The sequence below is a fragment of the Polypterus senegalus genome, chromosome 5 (genome assembly GCF_016835505.1).
Source record: "Polypterus senegalus isolate Bchr_013 chromosome 5, ASM1683550v1, whole genome shotgun sequence".
NCBI lineage: Eukaryota > Metazoa > Chordata > Cladistia > Polypteriformes > Polypteridae > Polypterus > Polypterus senegalus.
In genome coordinates this window covers 30,743,617-30,769,940 of record NC_053158.1, presented here as the reverse complement: position 1 = coordinate 30,769,940, position 26,324 = coordinate 30,743,617, and the positions used below count along the sequence as shown (strand labels likewise).

Here is a 26,324-nt window from a genome sequence, read left to right as displayed (position 1 = left end):
TTTCATGGCATTACACGTGTATTTTTGAGCATGCTCAAACGTTGGAACATATGTTGGTGTAAAAGTATAACAAAACAACAGGCAGATGGGGAGTGTCTGATTATTGCATATAGCGCCGAAGTTACTGCTCTTTACCATTCTCTCCTCTGCATGCCCTGGAGTACAAAAGAAACAGCATACAGCAACATGCGGGGACTGGCAGGAACACTCAATAAAACTGAATAAAAAGAAAATCAAGTGACGGTGAGATACGAAGAAGGCAGCTTCGCCAGCGTTTGTGTGTCAGAACCCTTTGGGGCGTTAGTATGCATTGTGGTACACTGCAGAGCTATAGCGCATCTTTATGTGAAAACAGCCATGTCAGATGGGGTTGTATGGATTGATTCTGAACGCGACTGAGAGAATGAAAAGTGAATTTAAAAAAAAAAAGCTAACCTTTACAAGGATCATAAATTGCACCGGCTGTTACAGACTGAAATCAAATGTATGCTTTTATTCTAAAATAGTAAGACTAAGAGCAGTTTACTTCTCAAAATGGAGTGGTGCAGGATCGAACTCACAACCTTTTGATTCCCAGGCAGGAACTGATTCCATTGCACCATGGAGGCAGCTACAATAAACGTGTGTCAATGTCGCATGTTAAGGCGGCTTTTTGTTTCTGCAGTTATATTTTTGAATAAAAGCGCAATTGTTGTGTTATGTTTGTACCTTTTGTGAAAATGTTTGTTTGATATTTGGACTTCAGGCTTCATACATTATATAGTTTATGCCTACATTTTGTCATCTACTACTAGAATATAAAAAATGTTTCTGTTTTCACAATGTGTTTACAAAGATTACTGTAGAAACGGAACAGACATGAAATGCGTGTGTTCCAAATAACGATCTATTATTTCCACTCTAAAACTCCACTTCACTCCCAGATACTCAAACAAGGCATGAGCTGGGAGAAGTTCGTGCACGTTCTAAATTGGTGGGGGGATGGAATAGCCGGCTGCTTCTAGCTTCTCTTTATCAGCACATTTAGAGGACAAAGGACACTGGCGGAGAGGTGTGAAGGGATTTAAGAAGCAATTTAAGGTGGGACAGAATTACGAGTTTTTTCGTATATATATAGGCATATATAAACCCTTGACACATATTTTTAGGAAGTCACTGAGCACTGGAGAGATTCCGAAGGACTGGAAAATGGCGAATATTATCCCATTATATAAAAAGGGTGACAGGGCAGATCCAAGCAACTATAGGCCAGTAAGCTTAACATGCATCACAGGAAAATTAATGGAAGGAATTATGAAGGATAAGATTGAGCAACACATGGCAAGGACAGGAGTTCTTCTGAACAGTCAGCATGGGTTCAGAAGAGGGAGGTCGTGTTTTACTAACATGTTGGAATTCTATGAGGTTGCAACAAAAGCATACGATCAAAGTGGAGCTTATGATATTTATCTGGACTTTCAGAAAGCATTTGATAAGGTGCCACATGAGAGGTTGGCCATCAAGTTAAAAGAAGTGGGAGTTCAGGGTGATATTTTTAGATGGGTGCAGAATTGGCTCAGATACAGGAAGCAGAGGGTGATGGTGCGAGGAACCTAATCAGAAATGGCCGATGTTATGAGTGGTGTTCCACAGGGGTCAGTGCTAGGGCCGCTGCTATTTTTAATATATATAAATGATTTAGATAGGAATATAAAGTAACAAGCTGGTTAAGTTTGCAGATGATACCAAGATAAGTGAATTAGCAGATAATTTGGAATCCATTATATCATTACAGAAGGAATTGGATAGCATACAGGCTTGTGCAGATTTGTGGCAGATGAAATTTAATGTCAGTAAATGTAAAGTATTACACATAGGAAGTAAAAATATTAGGTTTGAATACACAATGGGCAGTCGGAAAATCGAGAGTACACCTTATGAGAAGGATTTAGGAGTCATAGTGGACTCTAAGCTATCAACTTCCCAACAGTGTTCAGAAGCCATTAAGAAGGCTAACAGAATGTCAGGTTATATAGCACGATCTGTGGAGTACAAGTCCAAGGAGGTACTGCTCAACCTTTACAAAGCACTGGTGAGGCCTCATCTTGAGTATTGTGTGCAGGTCTCCAGGCTACAAAAAGGACATAGCAGCACTAGAAAAGGTCCAAAGAAGAGCGACTAGGCTGATTCCAGGACTACAGGGGTTGAATTATGAGGTAAGATTAAAAGAGCTGAGCCTTTACAGTTTAAGCAAAAGAAGATTAAGAGGTGACATGATTGAAGTGTTTAAAATTATGAAGGGAATTAGCACAGTGGATCGAGACTTGTATTTTAAAATGAGTTCATCAAGAACATGGGGACACAGTTGGAAACTTGTGAAGGGTAAATTTTGCACAAACATTAGGAAGTTTTTCTTTACACAAAGAATGATAGACACTTGCAATAAGCTACCAAGTAGTGTGGTAGGCAGTAAGACATTAGGGACTTTCAAAACTCAACTTGATGTTTTCTTGGAGGAAACATGTGGATAGGACTGGCGAGTTTTGTTGGGCTGAATGGCCTGTTCTCGTCTAGAGTGGAAATGTTCTAAGTGGAAATATGCAGACCGGGAGATGTCATTGATGTGGGACTGAAAAGACAGAGTACTGTCAAGGATGACACCCAGACTCTTAATCTGTGGGGAAGGGGAGACAGAGGAATTATCAATAACAAATGAAAAATGATCAGTTTTGGATAATGTTGATTTTGTACCAATGAGGAGAACCTCCGTTTTGTCACTATTTAAGAAAATTTGAAGAAAACCAGGATTTGATTTCTGCTATGCAATCAGTAAGTGAGGGCAGTGGAAAGGAAGCAGCAGGTTTGCTAGTGAGATAGAGCTGGGTGTCATCAGTATAACAGTGGAAGCTAATGTTATATTTACGAAAGATATTGCCAAGGGGAAGGAGGTAAATAATGAAAAGGAGGGGGGTCCTAGGACAGAGCCCTGGGGAACACCGGAAGTAACGGCGGTGGGTTGGGATGTGAAAGTTTTAAGCTGAACAAACTGAGTGTGACAAATAGTAGCAAAGGCTGCACTCAAATCAAGGAGGATGAGAATAGTAATTAAACCAGAATCAGCTGCCTTAAGGAGGTCATTACTAATTTTTATAAAGGCTGTTTCTGTACTGTGGAGGGGATGAAAACCAGACTGGAACTGTTCATACAGATTATTTTGAGATAAATGAGAATGAAGTTGAATAGCCACTATTTTTTTTTTTACCAATTATTGATAGTAATAACTGGCAATCAAAATCATATCTCTGGAATTGTGAGGCAGTAGTTCAATCTAATGCATAACCAAGTAGGCAGACAAAATGCAGAGATAAAATATTTAATTTCTTACATTTTTGCATGATGAAATATGCCAGAAATCGATGAAAGACAGACTAGTGGGTAAATTATAGTTTAAGTTGATCATCTTCCTGCTCAGACTTTTGCTTATCACAGACATCAACTGATCTTTTTAAAGTTGATGTTCATTGAGATTTTTTAAGTGTCAAAATGTTGTTAAATCAGTTCTTTTTGTTGTTCTTGGTGAAAGTGATAAGAATTATGTTATATTAATACATAAAAATAGAAAAATATATGTCGAGGCCCAAAGACAAAATCCGGCATGAGACAACCCTCAATCAGGGCCTTCATGGATGATCTTGCAATTACCACATCCTCGGTGCCAGAAACCAGGTGGATTCTTCAAGGTCTAGAAAAGCTCACTGTATGGGCAAGGATGAGCGTCAAACCCAGCAAGCCTACGTCAATGGTACTGAAGAAGGGACGTGTAGTGGACACGTTCCACTTTTCCCTAGCCAGGGAGAACACTCGGTCCATTACTGAGCTGCCAGTGAAGAGTGTGGGGAAGATCTTTGATGTCAGCCTCAAGGGCACCAATTCTATCAAAAAGACCACCAGGGACCTTGAAGAGTGGCTTACAAAGGCAGACAAGTCAGGTCTACCCGGGAGATTCAGGGTCTGGATTTACCAGCATGCCATCCTGCCCAGGATCTTGTGGCTGCTGCTGGTCTGTGAGGCCCCAATGACAACGGCAGAGTCAATGGAGAGGAGGATCAGCAGCTACCTTTGCAGGTGGATATGCCTTATTTGGAAGTAGTAACATCTTGCAGCTCCCTTTTACTGGTTTAAAAGAAGAGTTCATGGTGTCAAGGACAAGGGAGGCACTCCTGTACAGCCTTGATAGATTTGAAGTGTCAGCAGTGATAATTGAGGTCAGGATGGGCAGTAAATGTAAAGCAAATGAGTCACTGGAGGTGGCGGAGGTCCAGCTGAGGTAGATGGAGATTGTGGGAAATGTGGCTAGAGGTGGCGCTGGTCTTGGTTACTTTCCCACGACCCAACTTCGCAAAGCCACGGGTAAAAAGAAGCATTATTTTCTCCAGGAGAAGGTACGAGCAGGCATGGAAGAAGAAAGAGTAAGCGGGACAGTGGGTCAAAGACAGCAGGGAGCACGGACAAAGTGGGAATCGGTACAGAAGTGATGGGTCACCTAGGATAACATCCAGCAAACTGATTACTACAGAGTCTGGTTTCTGATCCAGGCTGTCTATGACGGTGTACCAAGCCCGGCAAATCTCCATGACTGGGGCAAGACTGAAACACCATCTTCTGCTCTGTGTTCTGAAGAGGATCCTTTGAGCACATCATCAGCAGCTGTCCGAGGGCACTTGCAGATGGCTGCTTCTGCTGGCGGCATGACCAAGTGCTTAAGGCAGTCGCTGAGACAGTAGCCTCAGCTATGGCAACCAGCAAGCAATGCCATCCAAAGAAAATAAACTTTGTTAAGGCTGGACAGAAATATTCCTCAGAGCTAAGACTGATGGGCCTCCTTGCCTCAGCAGCTGAAAGTTGATCTGGGCAAGCAGCTGTGCTTTCCAGAGCACATCACCTCAACAACACTGCGACCAGACATGGTCATCTTTTCCAATTCTACCAAACAGGTGATCATGGTGGAACTCACAGTACCTTAGGAAGAATGCATGTTAGAAGCTCAAGAGTGGAAACGTGCCAAGTACCAGGAGTTGACAGAGGAGTGTAGGAGGCTGGGTTGGATCACCCTCTGTGAGCCAACAGAACTGGGATGTCGGGGCTTTGCAGGCCAGTCTCTCTGTAGAGTCTTGACGAAGCTGGGAATAGCGGGTTTAGCTAAGAAGAGGGCTGTCAAATCAATTTGTGATGCCGCAGAGAGAGCCACAAGGTGGCTCTGGCTGAAGAGGGAGGCCCAGTGGTCAATTGCTGCTGTGATGCAAGCTGGGGTCTAATCACCCTTGGCTGGGTCTACTGGATGAGGGTGCATGATGTTTTAACAGACTTAAAACACCCGCTAACCCTAGGATACATCACTGATGATGAATCCCAGCACTTCTGTGAAAGTATTTCTGAAAGAAACAGATGAATTAGAAAAAACTGGCTATAGGTAAATTGTCTACGTATTGTGCTTCTAACTAGGGCCCAATCAGTATTGATTTCATTTTTTGACCAAAGACAATATCGATATGTAGGCAGCAAAGATGACTGGTTAACAACACATACTGTACAGATATTGTCGATGTGTTTACATAGTAGGTTTTCCTAGGAAAAACTCCTAATGAAAAAAAAAGCTTCTGTTTATGATATTTTCATCTGAATATGTTTTAACTTAACATTTAACAGTTAACATGACAGGGTGTAATTTTTTTTTAATGTTTCAAAAGCACAGAGACATCTGACATTTGTCACTTTCTCAAGTGTTGTAAGAATGTGTCTAATTGCTGATGCTTATAAAGATAATAATACAGTCCATGTTGTCTTAAATACAGTATAAAGAATACACTTTTTAGGGGATTAATGAATGAAAAAATCAGTGCACACATAAATATCCTGAGAGATGAGTGCATTAATGAAATCAATTAAACTGAAATAAATGTATCTTCATATAATATATACAGTTTAATGTATGTTGCATACATTTCGGTCACACCATGTATTGTAGAAATGTCAGCACTTTTTCTACATGGTCCCCCCCTTTTAGTGCACCATAATACTTTAGACACAACAATGGTAGTTATATTAAAGCAGTCATACTTAGTACTTTGTTGCATATAAGTTGTATGCAATAACTGCTTGAAATCTATGATTCACAGATATGCCCTGGTGCTCCGATTCATCTCTTCTCTAATGCAGCCATCTTTAGTTCCTGTTGTTTCAGGGGTTTGTCCCCTTAAGTTTTCCTTTTTTTAGCTTTGATAAACTCCTGCTTTGCCTTAGCAATATGTTTGGGATCATCATCTTGTTGTAAGATGAACCACTATCCAATGAGTTTTTAGGCATTTACTGGAACTTAAACACATACAAAAGTTTCAATACACCTCAGAATTCAATACGCAGCTGACAGCAGCTAGGTTCATCTTTGTTTTGTCTGTCCACAAGACATTTTCAGATAGTCACCTCTGATACATACACATCTACCTCCTGAGCTGTTGGATTTTACCAGAGTGAGGATTCTTCTGTCATCAGCAGTTTAGACTTCATTGGCCTACCCATGCCTTTGTGATTACTGAGATCACCAGTGCATTCTTACTACTTAATGATATTCCAGATAGTGGATTTAGGTAATCCTAAGATTTTACTGGTGTCTCTAGTGGTTTTATTCTTGTTTTTCAGCCTCTTAATTGCTTTTTTGACTTTAACATTAGCACAGCTCTTGTCCTCATTTTGAACAATGGCAACTACAGTCTCTGAAAGGTATAAGCAAGCCTAGGTATCTAATGAAACAATGAAACACCTGTGACGCCAGCTGTCTCAAACATTATGGTGCCCAAAGGTGTTGTCATTTCTATACAGTGAAAGCAAAATTAATGCAAATAACCTTAAAAGAAAGTGCGCAAAGTGCACTTTAATCACATCTGAATTGTTTGATTTGAAACTTTAAACTGTGGAGCAGAGGAGTAAATCAACGAAAAATGTGTCTTTGTCCTAAACATTATGGAGGGCACTGTATAACCACGAGTCTGTTTGACATAAGATTACCCACCTTTACTTAATTTTTAGGCTTATAAATGCTTTACCAGATTCACTTGCAAATATTCTGAGTACCTGTTTGATAGGATAATGAAATATTTAAATAAAAAAATCATCATCATAGCTCTGTATAAACATATCTGCTTTGTAAGGACGTATAACACAAAGATTTCTTTGATGCACATGAAGAAATGACTATTCATTTTTACTAGTCCAAGTAGGCATTTTGGGAAGCTTATTTGCATATTAAGTATGATTTCCTCAAGAGCCAGAGTAACATATGCAGGCTCTTTGCATGTATATTTTTGAGAAGGAGCTGCCATTTTAAAAAAGCGCTTTTGACAAATAAATTGTCTTACTAAGCAATCATTGTAATATGGATGCAAATCTAATGTCTAAGAAAGTAACATCTCTGCTCTTTCAAAACAAATGACAGACTAACCATTTTATAAATTAGACTGAATCATGGCCTGCACTGCATGTCACTTTGTTGTCTTCTCAAATGCTGGAATAGTGGCAAATGCTTATCTGTAAACTCTCACAATGCAAGTGCTCTATGTACATATAGCCATTTGAAAGCAAAACATCTGCTGTTTATCACTGGATAAATGCCTGTCATTTGAAACAAAGATGATCTTAATTACAGAGTGAAAACCTTGTGCACAGTTGAAGTAGGCTATGCAGCGGCCATTTTGGCAGTGGAAAAATGCAGAAAGGCGCCAAATGTAGCAAGAAAATTGTGAACTTCAAGTAATATAGTAAATAAATGAATGATTTTATGCATCCTATGTAAAGATTTGCCATAATTTCAGTTTCAGGAATGATTACTGTGGACAAATAATGTTTGGAAGCGCATGTAATTGTTTAGCATGTACATTGAAGACTTAATTCGTTTACAGTCATTGTGCACATCAGTCAAGGGGCGTGGCTTTTAAAGTTTTAAATTATATATATATATATATATATATATATATATATATATATATATATATATATATATAAATATAAATATAAACGATTGTCTACAGTTCTTGGGGCTTCATAAAATGACATTGCCATAAAATACATACCTTACTCTTTTTTTCAATGTACTACTAAACATTCCTGCAAGTAAAATGTGTTAAACTCTAATCCAGCATCATATGAAAGGAAGGGTATATGTGATGCAGGAACAGCAAGATAAAATTCAAGTTACTGTCACATGTACAGGTTACATTCCTATCAGGACTTACTGTGGCCTTGTTTTCAAATTACTTGAAGTGCCTAGAAGTGATCAGATCTGCAATAATCTATATTCAAAAGGTGACAGCTATGTAGTAATTTCAAGAATGTATCCCTGCTGAGTTTTCATCATCCTATCATTTATAATGTTTTTTATTCCTCCCTTTGTGTGTGTAATGTGTATATATATATATATATATATATATATATATATATATATATATATATATATATATATATATATATATATATATATAATTCTTTATGGCATTTTCAACATTAGTTTAAGCAACCCACTAGAAATGCTCTATCAAACCATTAATTAGCCTGGAGTGACATGCACTGTAATAAAATATAGCAATGCAAGTTGCTTGCAAATGAGTCGCAATGCATTGATATTTACTGTAATAACTGTTTGTTAATCTTTGTGTTGATGGGAATGTACAGCAGACTGTCTAATTAGGACAATAACTATTTTATGCTGACGTCCATCTTAAAATGTAACTAAATATGGTGAAATGACATACTTTATAATTATCCAGACTGAAGCTAAGTAGATAATTTTACAGTTTCTCTTACCTTAGCATGTGCTGGCCCTCGTTCATTTAGGAGCTTGTACTGTGGCTGAATTCGATTGAAACGGGCTAACTCATTTACCAGACACATTGGAGTTTTCTCTTTGGGGTTTGCCATGTTTTCCTGAGGAGAAGCTGAAAAAACATTTAGTTTTTAGAATGAAATGCAACTATTTAAAACATGCTGCTCTTTATTCTTCTACTAGACATTAAGCCCGTTACAATAACGGGTGCTAGAACAGTAGTGCATAAACATTAGTAGGACCAGTCTATATTAATTGGCAAGGGACCTTGACCTCTTTATGTTTGCTGTCTTAAATTTTTTTTTGTCAAAAATATGTTTGCAAAAAGCCTAAAGTAAAATAATAATAAAAATAAAATAGAAACGTATATGACAATACAGTAACTATAATTAAATATTGACTTAGTGTAAAACTTTGTAACAATCTGTAATACACAATATCTGAAGAAGATATTTATGAAAAATTTTCTATTTTTTTACCTCATGAAATGTTTCTATAAAATTTCATTATAGACAACATTTGTTGTAAATATTCTGTCTGAGTTTGGCAACAGTTTGCCTTGTTCAGGACCATCTACGACCAGGGCTGTGGGGTCGGAGACAATTTTGGGTACCTGGAGTCGGAGTCGGCAAAAAGTTAACCGACTCCGACTCCTACTAAATTTAAATGGGAATTAAAAAAGTAAGTTGAAATGTCCCAATTCACAAACAGTCATAATGAACTACTTCTCTGCTGTAAGAATAAAGCCCAATGTATGCAGTGCATAATGTTACCACAAAACAAACATGTTAAGTAACGATGAAGCATGCTTTTCATTGACTGGATGCGTCACTATATGGGATGTAATGCACAGGTAAGGTGCGGCACCACTTTCTATTGTGTCGTGTTCCACTGTTACAGGGAACTGTGAACCTAGCCTAAAGCCCCCCATACATTTACAGATGCACTGACGATTTTTCAGCCGTTCAACGAATCATCACGCGTCAAAACGCCTGAAAAATCATCTAGTGTGTTCTCAGCTCCGTTGGCTCCCCTTCGCTATGCACTAGTGAAGGGGGCCGAAGGAGCCGAGAACACAGATCTCCCTACCTGTCTCCAACAGAGGCTCGTTCTGCTGATCAGCTGGCCGGTGAGTGACACAATGCACTAAACTTCCGGCTGGCTGACAGAGGAGACAGCCACTGCAGCATACAGAGGCATCACATTACTTTGGATGGGGGCGGTGGTCGAGATTTTCGGCAAGCTGGATCTGCCCGTCTATGTGGACACCCCCAATTTGCGGCCGCCAATCAATTGTGTTTGTCTTTAATCTGGCATTATAGTAGAGTGTTGGCTTCCTAGCCAGTAGTTCTGTGGTGAAATGACATGTATGTTGCCTTCCTTTCCTTCAATGGATGTAGAAAATACATTAGCATAGTATATACATACAGAGGAGTCAGAGAGTCGGAAGATTTAGAAACTGAGGAGTCGAAGCATTTATCTACCGACTCCACAGCCCTGTCTACAACCTTGACAACATTATCTGGAAAACTTCTGACTCTTAATAATGTAACATAACTGACCGTGGCTGAATACTGGTTCTGGAAAGTAAATGCCAACTTTTTCTAAAGTTTGCTCTTCTGAGTCTTTGTCTTTGATGGTTTTTCTGACAGTCATTTTCTTTTTCTTCAATCGATCTATTTGCTCGTATTTTTCTTTGTCTTTCAGCCTTTCTTTTGTTGATGTTTACTTGATGAGCTGACCATTCTTCCAGGAGATGTTGCTTATATATAGGATTTGATTGTCTGTGTCTTTTGTCCTACTTGTCGTGTCCTTTTTTTGGGTGGCGTGTTGTTAGTAGATATGTCCGTAATGTTTTGTCTTACAATAATACTGGCTTGTATGTGGCTGTAATATGCGTCACTGCATTGTGTGCCTTTAATTTTCTCTTGCAGTAATACTGGTTTGTATTTCTGTAAAATGCCTGTAATTTTCTCTGACAGTAATACTGGCTTTGATGTCCTAATATGACTTTAATTTTCTGTCACAACAGTGGGCAATCAGCAGAGTGTCCACAGTAACTGATGTAATGTGTGGCGTGCAGGTGATAATCGTGCCTGTGGCGTCTCCCCAGCAAGTACTGTGCAGTTCCCCAGCAAGTATTTTAATCTGTGGTGACGTGCAGCTGATTGTTGCATGTGTAGTGTCTCCGCAGCAACAGATTTTATGTGCGCGGTCGCAACTACCCAATCAGCACTCTCCCCAGCAATGATGTCCTTTATTTGCTTATCATGCGCGGCCACGGCTAGGCCATTCACTGTGTGACCAGCTTCCAGTGTGTGTGCTTTACTTGCTTATCATGCGCGGCCATGGCTAGGCCATTCACTGTGTGCCCAGCTTCCAGTGTGTGTGCATCCACGATGCCATGTGCATGGGTGGGACACGATGTGATGTGCGGCCCCGCACATGCGCACTTCCCCAGAAGACACACACACACACACACGGACATCTGGACACACACAGGGGTTTTATTAAAGAGGATTAATTATGTTTTCCAAAATGCTTATCTCATTTTCGGGTGGGGGCTCTAATCTTTTGTAAGCAAATGAAAAAAAAAACTTTCCCTAATTCCTCATTAAAACTACTTTTGTTACAAAGTGAACATTTTTGAAATATCCCTTTAGCATATTATATAAAGTTTAAATCATCTGCCTTCCCTGGTCTGCACTTGGGCGTTGTAAAGATTTAAGTCAAATAGGGTCTAGAAGTCCCCACGGTGCTTCCAAATGCATCACCAAAATGTTACATGTCAGAGAAGTATAAAGTGATGTGTTCCGGGAAGTATTTTGCAGAAAGAACTGACAAATAGGGATGAATATTGAACTTCAATTTAAACCCATAATTGCAGTTTCAAAGTGCAAAGAATGTTCATAAGTATCGGTTGAGGGCACACCTCTCTTTTCAATTGGTGATATATTTATTTATTTAAGCTCAAATTGACCTGGAGTGGGAGTAAAGACCTAATAGATACTTCTACATATTGCTTTTGGACATTTACTCATAGGTGTCCAACATCTAAAGACAGTGCAAACCCCTTCACAATTGACTTGATTTTCTTCAAGATGCTACTGCATTCCATGGCTTATAAACGCTTCTTGGGAAAGCTGCCCACTCACAGCTTGTGCTGCAGCATGGGAATGTACCTGGATGTACTCTTCATTCTTAGATGCCTCTGAAAACTGGTTATCTGCAGAATTTGTGTTTATAATTCATATGCCAATTCACTTTCACTTTAATTTTGACATTCAAGTGTATGATTTTTTTCCATTCACCAAAGGTATTATTTTTTCATATATTATTTATATAATATAGTTTTTGTCAATATTTGCATAATTGTTAAAATTATGTTATTGTATTTTTTATTAAAAATATTTTAAGATGTATTTCTCTTTTGGAAGAAATAAAATAGGTTAAGATCTTCCAGTGAAACAAGAGTTCAATAAAAAGAATTTTGGAAGCCCTAAAACTATATACACAAGAGTGTAAAACATAGAGCAGAGTTAGATAAAACAGTGCAAAGAGCTCATCCATGATTAAACTACTGCTACTGCAAAACTGCATTTGCAGAAGGAACCTTAAATAGATCCCAGATGCTGCCATGAGGTTGTTTAAAAGCACCTGGACTTATATTCACAGAACTACAGAAATCAGGTGAAATTATTATTTGCCTTAACCCAATTGAGACAAAATTTATTAAAAGTAATAAGCTTTCTAGATCAAGAGTTTCTATGCAATATTTTGAGGAACATGGCATAAAAAAAAGTATCATCTGCCCAGGGCCCTTCACAATTATAAACCCAGTTTTCAACAGTAGACCTATTAATCAAAGAAAATGCTAAACATTAGCACACTATTGACACTTACAGTATGTGATCAAATCTCAGGTGATATCTCTAGGTCTGGGGCTCCTGGCCTCAACCTACTAGTACCATCATTTCTTCGGCCCTACATTGTTAAGTACTAAACTCTAAAGGGTGATATTTCTTTAACTCCGACCCCTACCCTACATTTCCCATTTGGGGATCTTAACAATAGAAACAAACAGCTATTTTTGTGTGTGTGTATTTTAATTTTTATACGGTATGTCAAATGCTTTTCTAAATAATTATTGTAGCAATATTTACTTGGTTTAATATGGAATAAAATTAGAAAACCAAAGGTTTCCATACATTCAATTCACAAAAATTATACAGTTACTCAAAAATTAAAATCAAAAGAAGTAGAAAAACACCTCAAAAGTTACAAATGAATTCAAGTCAAAAAAAGAGGAAAAAACTCAGTGTTTCCAAAACATTATGAAAGCTGAGCCTGCTTCATATTCGTAGCCTTGAGTGTCTTTATGTGCGATTCCAGTTCTAACTTTAAGCACTTTTCTGCTTCTAGGTTCAGCCTGTTCCAGTATTTTTTAAGAAAGGACAAAGGTTAACAGGCATTGATGACATTGTCTGAAACAATAGCATTCTGCTGTTGATTAATATTGCTGCTGCCTTGCAGTAAGGAAAACATGGATTTGCATCCCAGATACTCCCTGCATGGAGTTTGCAAAGGGGTTTGAGTAGTAAGAAAAGTGCTATATAAATGCAAAGAATTATTATTATTATTATTAAAGAACACTAAAAGTAAATGTTAGTTATGTACATTTCATTAATAACTAGCTGTTCTACCCTGCTAAGCTCAGAAAAGTGATATAATTTAAGGTACATGCATAAACTAAGTAAAAAATGTACAACCTCCTCTTTGCATCAGAAAGACATTTTTTAAAGTATTATTTAGCATTTAGTGCATCTGAGTTTCTTAGGCCCTTGCGAAATTTTACTGTGAAATTAAGTGCAAGATTTAGAGAAATAGGAGTTTTGCAGAAAAGACAGTAATGGTAATGATCCCAATACTTCAGTAATAATACTGAAATGTGTGTGTAGAAGGAACTACAGTTGTAACTTACAACTCAATCACTGAGAGACAAATGAGGGTTTAGTGGCACACATACACTCTTCCTCCCTGAGCAGTGCTCCTGGTGGGTTCCCAGCTCAGGCATGGATCTTGTCACAAATGGGTCGCTTGCTCAGTTAATATTTTCCCTAGACAAAAATTAAATATGACCTTTTTTGTTTGTCATTCAGAAAATGTATATGTACATTCAGAAAAAGGGAATGGATTGTTGATATAATCAACCATAAAGATTTAATTAATGGCAAAAATCTTTAATAATTTTTGAGGTCAACATAAACACCTGATAATGGCATTGTTTTGTTACTCTGTTGATTCTTATTATTTTGAGTAAAAATCACACCAATTTCATCCTGAGTTATGGAGATATTGAAGTTAAAAGCCACAGAGTTCCAGAGAAAATGGCAACTTTTAGTGAAATGATGTCAATGTGTATTTTGTTCTAGATACTTACACATAGAAAATATAAAATTGTATTTGTCTGTATTCTAAATTGGATCATACAAGAATTAACTGCAAAGTTTTGCTGAAATAAAAGTAGTGGTTGTCACATGACATTCTAAAAGACAGGCAAAAACTTAATTGTATATATACACATATTTTATATATTATATATATACTGCTCAAAAGAATTAAAGGAACACTTTTTAATCAGAGTATAGCATAAAGTCAATGAAACCTATGGGATATTAATCTGGTCAGTTAAGTAGCAGAGGGGGTTGTTAATTTCATTAACACCACAGCAGCTGAAACTGATTAACAACAGATGCACTAGAGGGGCAACAATGAGATGACCCCCAAAACAGGAATGGTTTAACAGGTGGAGGCCACTGACATTTTTCCCTCCTCATCTTTTCTGACTGTTTCTTCACTAGTTTTGCATTTGACTACAGTCAGTGTCACTACTGGTAGCATGAGGCGATACCTGGACCCTACAGAGGTTGCACAGGTAGTCCAACTTGTCCAGGATGGCACATCAATACGTGTCATTGCCAGAAGGTTTGTTGTGTCTCCCTGCACAGTCTCAAGGGCATGGAGGAGATTCTAGGAGACAAGCAGTTACTCTAGGAGAGCTGGAGAGGGCCATAGAAGGTCCATAACCCATCAGCAGGACCAGTATCTGCTCCTTTGGGCAAGGAGGAACAGGATGAGCACTGCCAGAGCCCTACAAAATGACCTCCAGCAGGCCACTGGTGTGAATGTCTCTGACCAAACAACCAGAAAGACTTCATGAGGGTGGCCCAAGGGCCCCATGTCCTCTAATGGGCCCTGAGCTCACTGCCCAGCAGCATGCAGCTCGATTGGCATTCGCCATAGAATACCAGAATTGGCAGATGCACCACTGGTGCCCTGTGCTTTTACAGATGAGAGCAGGTTCACCCTGAGCACGTGACAGAAGTGAAAGGGTCTGGAGAAGCCATGGAGAACATTATGCTGCCTGTAACATCATTCAGCATGAGCAGTTTGGTGGTGGGTTAATGATTGTCTGGGGAGGCATATCCATGGAGGGTCACACAGAACACTACAGGCTTGACAAAGGCACCTTGGCTGCCATTAGGTATCAGGATGAAATCCTTGGACCCATTGTCAGACCCTATGCTGGTACAGTGGCTCCTGGTGCACGACAATTCCTGGCCTCATGTGGTGAGAGTATGCAGGCAGTTCCTGGAGGATGAAGGAATTGATACCATTGACTGGCCACCACACTTTCCTGACCTAAATCCAATAGAACACCTCTGGGACATTATGTTTTGGTCCATCCAATGCCACCAGGTTGCACCTCAGACTGTCCAGGGGCTCAGTGATGCCCTGGTCCAGATCTGGGAGGAGATCCCCCGCAACACCATCTGTCATCTCATTAGAAGCATGCACCGATGTTGTCAGGCATGTATACAAGAACACAGGGACCATACAAAGTGCTGCGTACAATTTTGAGTTGCTGCAATTAAATTTTGGCAAAATGGACTAGCCTGCCACATAATTTTTTCACTCTGATTTTTGGGGCGTCTTTGAATTCAGGGCTCTGTAGGTTGATCATTTTCATTTCCATCAAACGATGTGGCATCCTTTCGTTCCTAACACATTACCCAGTCTATATCAGTATAGATATCCAGGAGGATTTCTTTTCCCATTGAGATCTGATGTGTTTTCAAAGTGTTCCTTTAATTTTTTGAGCAATATATATATATATATATATATATATATATATATATATATATATATACACACACACACACATAGATAATTGTTGATAATCTTTGATTTTTACTGCATATTCTTCTGTATAAGGCTGTCAATTTCTAAAGCTGTTCTAAAAATGATGGGACTGGACATGAGAGAAAGAGAGAGACACGCTTTACCAACTAGTCATGCTAGGAGGTAGGGGAGTAAAAATGAGACAATTCATCTGTTAAAATACTCTTTTCAAAAATCAATTTTGGTATATGGTTTCCATGCAAGGATGGGGTCAAAGAGGTGGGGAGGTAAACAGAAATATTACCTCAGTCTTAATCTGAACAGTGGGAGGTTTTGACTTGGCCCAGACACTGGACAAAGTAAAGGAGAGTGAGGTCAGATGGGTGAGACAGAAGTGGAGTCTCGCAGCAGAAACTATGTGAGACAGAGCAGTGGAAATGAAGTACAACCTGAGCATGGAAACTCAGGACCATTGGACCTTTTAAGGCCCACTTTTGCCCCCCAATTTTTCATTTTATTCTATATACAGCAAGGTACATAAGTATTTGGACAGTGACACAATTTTCATAATTTTGGATCTGTACACCACCACAATGGATTTAAAACCAAGCAATTAAGATGTGATTAAAGTGTCAACTTTCAGTTTTAATTCCAGGGGTTTAACAACAATATTGTATAAACTGTTTAAAAAAGACTGACATTTTTATACATGGCCCCCCATTTTCATTGACTCAAAAGTATGAGGGATATCCAGAAAAAAAGGTTACAAGTGCCCTGGAGGGTGCAGGGATTTTTTTTTTTTTTGAAGGTTGGTATACCTGCGTGTAGGGGGTCCTAACGGTCAAAATAAGCTCAGAACCGCGTCAGTCAGTTGTGAAATGTCATCACAGCAAGCGAGTTTGTCAACCTCTGCTGAGGCTGTTTGCTCCACCTACCGCCAATGCGAGATTCGTTCGGTCATCAAGTTCCTCACTTTGCGTCGCAAATCCGCGGCCGAGATCCATCATCAGCTTGTGGAAACTTATGGACCTGAGGTAATGTCACATCAGCATGTTTACAAGTGGGTTAGGTCATTCAAAGAAGGTCGCACTGACACTCATGACGAAGAATGGAGTGGGAGGCTGTCTCTCGTTTCAGAACAGCTTCTGCAGCAAGTTGATGAAAAAATTTGCAGTGATCGTCGTGTGACGATTGACACTCTTCATGAAATGTTCCCACACATCTCACGAAGTCTCATGGGTGAAATTGTCTCAGAAAAACTTGATTACAGGAAGCGGAATGCAAGATGGGTGCCAAAAATGTTGACTCCAGAACATCGCCAAAATTGCGTTTTGGCTGCACATGAATTTCTTCAGCATTATGAAATCGAGGGTGAGGCGTTCCTTGACTCTATTGTGACTGGAGACGAAACTTGGGTATGTCACTATACTCCTGAGTCCAAAAGGCAGTCCCAACAATGGCGCCATACCCATTCCCCATCAGCCAAAAAATTCAAAGTCAGTTTTCAGAGCGGAAGATTATGGCATCTGTCTTTTGGGACAGAAAAAGGGTTTTGTTGGTGGATTTCATGGCCAAAGGGACCACCATCAATGCTGAAAAATATTGTGAGACCCTAAAAAAATTGAAAAAAAAGATTAAAGACAAAAGGAGGGGAATTCTGACTAATGGTGTGTCCCTCCTTCACGACAACGCCAGACCCCATACTGCTCGTGTGACTCAGGACCTGCTTGTGTCCTTTGGATGGAATATTATTACCCACCCACCCTATTACCCGGACCTTGTGCCCTCAGATTTTCACCTTTTCACCAAACTGAAAGAATTCTTGGGTGGGAAACGTTTTTCCAACGATGAGGAGCTGAAGGAGACAGTGGAAAAGTGGCTTTCGGAGGTGGAGCGGAGCGTATTCGACGAGGGTATAAAAAAGCTGGTGCCCAGGCTGAAGAAGTGCATCGAAGTTGACGGCGATTATGTTGAGAAATAAACACATATTTTGGAACAAACCCTGTAAATTTGGTTGAAATATATTAATTTTTCGATTTTTAACAGCTGTTGTAACCTTTTTTCTGGATATCCCTCGTATTTGGACAAAATAACAATCATTAATATAATGATCATTTTCAAACTTTGATTGAAAATCCTTTACAGCTAATGACTAGTGCTGTGTTTCCTCCCTAGTGATACTTTGCCAGGCCTTTACTGCAGCTGCTGTTAGTTGCTGCGTGTTCACTGGACTTTCTGCCACCAGGTTTGTCTTTGGCAACTGAAATGTATGTCCAGTTGGGTTGAGGTCAGTTTAGATTGACTTGGCCATTGAAGAATCTTCCAGTTATTTGCGTTGAAAAGCACTTGGTTTGCTTATGTAGTATAATTTGGCTCACTGTTCAACTGTATTATGAAACGTTGTCCTGTCAATTTTGCAGCATTTTGTCTGAATCTGAGCAGACCATACAGCCCTATAAACTTCAGAATTCATCCTGCTGCTTCTGCTAGCAGTCATATCATCAATAAACACCAGTTACTGACTTCCATATGCAGCCATGCAAGATTATGTCATAAAACTGCCACCACTATGTTTCACAGATGATGTGGTATGCAACGCATCATGTGCCGTTTCTTCTCTTCTCCATACTTTTCTCTTTCCAACATTCTGGTATATATTGATCTTAGTTTCGTTATCCAAGGAAAACAGTTCCAGAACTGGACAGGCTTTAAAACAACACTTTCTGACTAAGTCTAATGCGTCTTTCCTATGCTTGAGGTTTAGCAGTGGTTTGCACCTTGTGGTGAACCCTCAGTCTTTACTTTCATGAGGGTTTCTGTTGATTGTTGACTTTGGCAATGATAGGTCTACCTCCCAGAGAGTGTTCTTGGTTTGACTAAATGTTGTGAAGGGGTTTTTCTTCACCAAGGACTGAGTTCTGCAGTCATCCAGAAGAGTTGTCTTCTGTGCTTTTCCAGACCTTCTGGTGTTGCTGAGTTCATCATGGGTGTTACTTCTCTTAAGAATGTACCAAATGGTCGATGCAATCACTTTTCATCTTTCTGCAATCTCCCTAATGGTTTGTTTTGTTTTCCCAGCCTAATGACGACCTGTTTTTACATGCATGGACAGCTCTTTGAACCGGCTATTGAGAGTTTACAGTGACAGCTTCCAAATGCAAATTGCACACTTGGAATCAATTCTGGACCTTTTACTGAACCTGCTTAATAGTTGATGAAATAATGAGGTAATTGCTCCCAGCTGGCTATGGAACAGTTTGTCACTCAAAATGTCCATATACTTTTGAGCCCCTGGAAATGTGGGGGCTATGCAGAAAAATAGCTGCCATTCCGAAACGGTTTACACAATATTTTTGTAAACCCCTTTTATTAAAGGATTTCAAATCAATTGTGGCAGCCTACAGAGGCAAAATAATGAAAATTGTTTCACAATCCAAATAGTTATGGACCTGACTGTGTGTGTATGTGTGTTTGTGCATTTTTATATATATATATATATATATATATATATATATATATATATATACACATACTGCTCAAAAAAATTAAAGGAACACTTTTTAATGAGAGTATAGCATCAAGTTAGTGAAACTTCTGGGCTATTGATCTGGTCAGTTAAGTAACAGAGAGGGTTGATAATCAGTTTCAGCTGCTTTGGTGTTAATGAAATTAACAACAGGTGCACTAGAGGGGCAACAATGAGACAACCCCAAAACAGGAATGGTTTAACAGGTGGAGGCCACTGACATTTTTCCCTCCTCGTCTGTTTTTTCACTAGTTTTGCATTTGGCTACAGTCAGTGTCACTACTGGTAAGCATGAGGCGATACCTGGACCCTACAGAGGTTGCACATGTAGTCCAACTTCTCCAGGATGGCACATCAATACATGCCATTGCCAGAAGGTTTGCTGCATCTCTCAGTACAGTCTCATTGGCATGGAGGAGATTTCAGGAGACAGGCAGTTACTCTAGAAGAGCTGCACAAGGTCCTTAACCAGTATCTGCTCCTATGGGCAAGAAGGAACAGGATGAGCACTGCCAGGGCACTACAAAATAACCTCTATCAGCCCACTGGTGTGAATGTCTGACCAAACAATCAGAAACAGACTTCATGAGGGTGGCCCGAGGGTCCAACATCGTCTAGTGGGCCCTGCGCTCACTGCACAGCACCGTGAAGCTCAACTGCCATTTGCCATAGAATACCAGAACTGGCAGGTCCACCACTTTTTAGAGATGAGAGCAGGTTTACTCTAAGCACATGTGACAGATGTGAAAGGGTCTGGAAAAGCCATGGAGAACGTTATGTTGCCTGTAACATCGTTCAGCATGACCAGTTTGGTGGTGGGTCAGTGATGGTCTAGGGAGGCATATTCATGGAGGGACGCACAGACCTCTACAGGCTAGACAACAACACCTTGACTGCCATTAGGTATCGGGACAAAATCCTTGGACCCACTGTCAGACCCTATGCTGGTGCAGTGGGTCCTGGGTTCCTCCTGGTGCATGACAATACCCGGCTTTATGTGGCGAGAGTATGCACACAGTTCCTAGAGGATGAAGGAGTTGATACCATTGACTGGCCCCCACATTCACCTGACTTAAATCCAACAGAACCGGTCCATCCAATGCCGCCAGGTTGCACCTCAGACTGTCCAGAAGCTCAGTGATGCCTTGGGTCCAGATCTGGGAGGAGATCCCCAGGACACCATCCGTCGTCTCATTAGGAGCATGAACCAGACAAACCGACCCCACACCCCCGACGTTGCCGGGCATGCATACAATCACGTGGGGACCATACAAACAACTGAGTACAATTTTGAGTTGCTGCAATGAAATTTTGGCAAAATGGACTAGCCTGCCACATCATTTATTCACTTAGATTTTTGGGGTGTCTTTGAATTCAGCCCTCTGTAGGTTGAACATTTTCATTTCCATGAAACGATGTGGCATCCTTTCATTCCAAACACATTACCCAGTCCATATCAGTACAGATATCCAGCATGATTTTTTTCCAATTGAGATATGATGTGTTTTTAAAGTGTTCCTTTATTTTTTTTGAGCAGTTTTATATATATTTTATTTTTTTTTTTTTTCTTGGGTTCCTTCATGTGTCACAAAAAAGCTGCTTGCATACTGCACAGTTGAGAACTGCAGCTCTAGTGTAGAACAGTGGTATAATCAGATTACTTTTACACAACAATTATTGAAGGACATTTTGAGCTTTGTTTATTTTAAAACTAAATGTGGCAATTTAAAGTCAGTCTTTAATATGGAAATGGATATTTAAGAATGTGAGATGGCAGAACAATAGATCTGGATTACCTTCATGGACAGGCAATGAAAAAGTCTGTGTAGCTGGGTATTTCCAGGCACTTGCTTCACAGCAACAAAATGTTTTATCAGTTGACAAGAGATTCTTTAAACTGTTGTGTTACTCAAATCGTGTGTGTCCTGCTGAGCAGTATGTTCACAAAATTGCCAAAATGGGCACCATGCACGTTTGGCCTAATTAGATGCTTGCCATTTCCTTTGCTCTTTTGGCTTATTACTATTTGTATCATTTTAACCTATTTATCGGCTTAAATTCATTATCATACATAATTCCTAATGAAATATTTTTATCTGAAAATGTTTAAACTGTGTGGTTCATGATTTTTTTGTTTGAGAACTATAATGGGGACAAATATTAAAAAATATCCTTGCTGTAACAAAGATTAGCCACCCTCTTCCTCCTCCAATTTTAATATCATTTTCACTTTATTAGGATAACATACGTATAGCGTTCGGAAAATACTTCTTTGGAAGAGCAAGTAAAACATATCTTTTTCTATTTAGATTTTAATCAGGGTTTGGTTAGTGCTTTTTGATTTTACTGCTGATATACTGGCATACTTCACTGTTGTGTACTCAGGAAAATTATAAAATACTTCATTATAAAAATGTAGCTCATTAAAACACATGATATTACCTAAACTGCATACCTGGTAAAATTGCAGGAACAGTATAGTCCACAAACCCAGCTGCAGGACTGTTACAGCTGGGAGTTGAGGCTGGAACTGATCCGTTCATAGAGGGTTGCATACTGAGTGGACCTACAGTCACCACTGCTGATGACTGTCCTGTAGATGACATTGCAGATGCAGAGAAGTTTGCTGCTGTCTGCACTTTCACTTGTGCCATCCTCTATATCTATAAAAAAAATAAATTTATAGTAAAGTAGTAGCAAAGACAGTTAAGTTAAATTACTGCAAATCTACTTTGACATTTATAATATACTCTCAGTGAATGATCATACAAAATGTTTGAAAATTTAAGATAAACAACTTTAGAAATTTTCTTCCTGTTCCCAGTAATGTTCAATACCACCATAACAACATGGCCATTAAAACAGGAAAGTTAAAATTATTGCCTAAAGATAAATGACTTTTTTTTCTAAATTTCTAAAGTTTGAGGAAAAGAAACATTACTAAAATAAAGGATCTTTTGACATTTCCCTAGAGCAGCTAATGAATGGATGGGGGTAAAATTTGTATCACAGATTGAGCCTTTGACCTACTTCCTGATCCTGCTCTATGTTTATAGTACTCATAAGCCTGTTTGCCTCATGGCTTAAATTTTACAATATTCTCAAACCTGCTAAATTCAATTCAGGATCAGATGGTAGGGCCTGCAGGTCTATTCATGCAGCATTAGGTGCAAGGAAGACAAAGATCAACCCTGGATGGAGTTTTATTGCAGGACCCACTTATGCACACACTAACAGAAGGCTGATCCGCAATCCAGTCAACCTACAGACATACAGGTGCCTCTCAGTAAATTAGAATATCATTGAAAAGTTAATTTATTTCAGTAACTCAATTCAAAAAGTGAAATTCATATATTATAGAGAAAACGGACTGGACTGTTGCTCAGTGGTCCAATGTCCACTTTTCAGATGAAAGTCACTTTTGCATTTCATTGGAAAATCAAGGTCCCAGAGTCTGGAGGAAGAGTGGAGAGGCACAGAATCCAAGTTGCTTGAGGTCCAGTGTGACGGTTCCACAGTCAGTGATGATTTGGGGAACCATGTCAACTGCTGGTGTTGGTCCACTGTGTTTTATCAAGTCCAAAGTCAGTGCAGCCGTCTACCAGGAAATTTTACAGCACTTCATGCTTCCCTCTGCTGACAAGCTTTATGGAGATGCGGATTTCATTTTTCAGCAGGCCTTGACAACTGCCCACACTGCCAAAAGTACCAATACCTGGTTTAATAACCATGGTATCACTGTGCTTGATTGGCCAGCAAACTCGCCTGACCTAAACCCATAGAGAATCTATGGGGTATTGTCAAGAGGAAGATGAGACACCAGACCCAACAATGTGGACGAGCTGAAGGCCACTATCAGATGCATCCTGGGCTTCCATAACACCTCAGCAGTGCCACAAGTTGTTCCCTCCATGCCACGCCACATTGATGCAGTAATTCATGCAAAAGGAACACCAACCAAGTATTGATGGGCATATGTTTCAATAGGCCAACATATCTGTATTAAAAATCTTTTTTTTTTTTTTTAAAAATTGGTCTAATTTCCAGAGATACTGAATTTTGAGTTTTCAAAACTTGTAAGCCATAATCAGCAAAATTAAAAGAAATAAACACTGTGATGAAATATCACTCTAATAAATCTCTATATGAGTTTCACTATAGATAGATAGATAGATACTTTATTAATTCCAAGGGGAAAGTCACATACTCCAGCAGCAGCATACTGATAAAGAACAATATTAAATTAAAGAGTGGTAACAATGAACAGACAGACAATAATTTTGTATAATATTAGCGTTTACCCCACAGGTGGAATTGAAAAGTCGCATAGTGTGGGGGAGGAACGATCTCCTCAGTCTGTCAGTGGAGCAGGACGGTGACAGCAGTCTGTCGCTGAAGCTACTCCTCTGTCTGGAGATGATCCTGTTCAGTGGATGCAGTGGATTCTCCATGATTGACAGGAGCCTGCTCAGTGCCCGTCGCCCTGCCACGGATGTCAAACTGTCCAGCTCCGTGTCCACAATAGAGCCTACTTTCCTCACCAGTTTGTCGAGGCGTGAGGCATCCCTCTTCTACACGGTGGTGTGCTGGGGAGGCAGCATAAAGAAGAGGGTGCTCGCCACAACCGTCTGATAGAACATCTGCAGCATCTTATTGCAGATGTTGAAAGACACCAGCCTTCTAAGGAACTATATATTACTGAAATAAATTAACTTTTCAATGATATTCTAATTTATTGAGATGTACCTGGAATGTAAGTTCCACAAAGGCAACAACCGGGTGAAGGTTTCAGACTGAGACCATGGCAATAATCAATGCTCTCCTACCTCATTGCTGTAAAACTGCGGTTTACCTAATAATGTTACACAAACTCCAGACTCTTTACCATCTCATCTCACCTTTACTCAACTGCCTTCTGTAATTCTCTTATGTCTTTTTTCAATGAGAAAATCCAAGAGATACATCAGCACCTTGGTCCAGATCCTTTCTGTGTTTCTTCTGAACTACACTCACCTATTCACTCTCTCTTTTCTTTCCAGCTTCCCACTTCCTCTGAAATCTCAGATCTCATCTGCAAATCCAAGTCATCTACTTGTCAGCTGGACCCCCTGCCTACAGTTTTGGTTAAAGCCTGCCTCCCCTCTCTAGTCCCTCTTATTTCTGCCATCATTCACTCTTCTCTTACTACTGGTATTATTCCCTCATCTTTCAAAACTGCTGCTATAACCCCAATACTAAAAAAACCTGGTTGTGATCCTACTAATTTCAATAATTTTCGCCCCATTTCTAACTTGCCCTTTATCTCCAAAATTCTTGAAAAAATAGTAGCTATCCAACTTCACACCCACTTGTCTCACAATAATCTATATGAGAAGTTCCAGTCTGGTTTTTGCCCCCTTCATAGTACAGAAACGGCACTTGTTAAAATTACCAATGACCTCCTTATGGCTGCTGATTCTGGTCTAATCACTATTCTAATCCTTCTTGATCTGAGTGCGGCCTTTGATACTATTTGTCATACCACTCTCCTTAATAGATTATCTTTGATTGGCATTACTCACACTTCACTTGATTGGTTTAGATCTTACCTCTCAGGCCGCATCCAGTTCATACAGCTTAAAACCTTCACATCCCAACCCACCGCTGTTACTTCTGGTGTGCCCCAAGGCTCTGTCCTGGGGCCTCTTCTTTATTATTTACCTTCTTCCCTTGGCAATATTTTTCAAATATAACATTATTTTTCACTGTTATGCTGATGACACCCAGCTCTACCTTGCTGGTAAACCCACCTCCTCTTTTCCACCACCCTCGCTTATCGACTACATTTCTGAAATTAAATCCTGGTTCTCTTCAAATTTTCTTAAATTAAACAGTGATAAAACTGAAGTTCTCCTCATTGGTTCAAAATCATCATTATCCAAAACCAATAATCTTTCTTTTATTATTGATAACTCTGTTGTTTCCCCATCATCTCAGGTCAAGAGTCTGGGTGTCATCCTCGACAGTACTTTTTCCAATGTCACATTAATATCACCCGGTCTGCTTACTTCCACTTACGTAATATTAATCGCATTCGCCCCTCCCTCACTCCTCATACCACTGCCATTCTTGTTCATAGTCTTGTCACTTCTCGGCTGGACTACTGCAATTCACTCCTCTTTGGTCTCCCTAATAAATCTCTTCATAAGCTTCAGTTAGTCCAGAATTCTGCAGCACGTATCATCACTGGAATCCCATCTTTTCACCATATTACTCCGGTCTTGCAGCAGCTTCATTGGTTCCCGATCAAGTTTCGTAATGATTTTAAGATTCTGCTACTAACATTTAAGGCCATCCATAACCTCGCACCTCCATATCTGTCTGACCTTCTACATGTTGCCATTCCCTCCCGTAACCTTAGATCCTCTTCCTCCACCCATCTGACCGTTCCTCCCGCCCGTCTAACCACTATGGGGAGCAGAGCTTTCAGCCGTTCTGCTCCCAAGCACTGGAACTCATTACCTGTGGATCTCCGAAATATCAAATCATATTCATCCTTTAAATGTAAACTTAAAACACATTTGTTTAAAATGGCTTTTTCTTCTTCCTCCTGATTATAGTGGTTTTGTTTGGTTTTAATTTTTAGATTTTCTGATGTTTTAAGTTGTTTATAATTGTGTCTTTTAATTATTTATTTATTGTTTGTTCGTTCGTTCTCAGTGCCCTTGAGTTCTCTGAAAGGCGCCTTGTATAAATAAAATGTATTATTATTATTATTAAACCTTT

The 26,324-nt window shown here is 39.5% G+C and overlaps 1 protein-coding gene across 6 annotated transcripts in view; it reads right to left on the bottom strand.

Annotated features, from left to right (window-relative positions):
- Positions 1-26,324, bottom strand: part of stau2 (staufen double-stranded RNA binding protein 2) — a 356,944-nt gene that overhangs the window by 308,870 nt on the left and 21,750 nt on the right. For 5 of the 6 annotated variants that reach the window (XM_039754429.1, XM_039754431.1, XM_039754434.1 and 2 more), the window contains exons 2-3: positions 22,015-22,222; positions 8,833-8,963 (exon numbers count right to left, since the gene is read on the bottom strand). In XM_039754429.1, the coding sequence (XP_039610363.1) occupies positions 8,833-8,963; positions 22,015-22,213 (330 nt within the window). In that variant the 5' untranslated portion in view covers positions 22,214-22,222. The remainder of the gene's footprint in view (positions 1-8,832; positions 8,964-22,014; positions 22,223-26,324) is intronic. The other variant, XM_039754430.1, reaches the window with a different exon arrangement.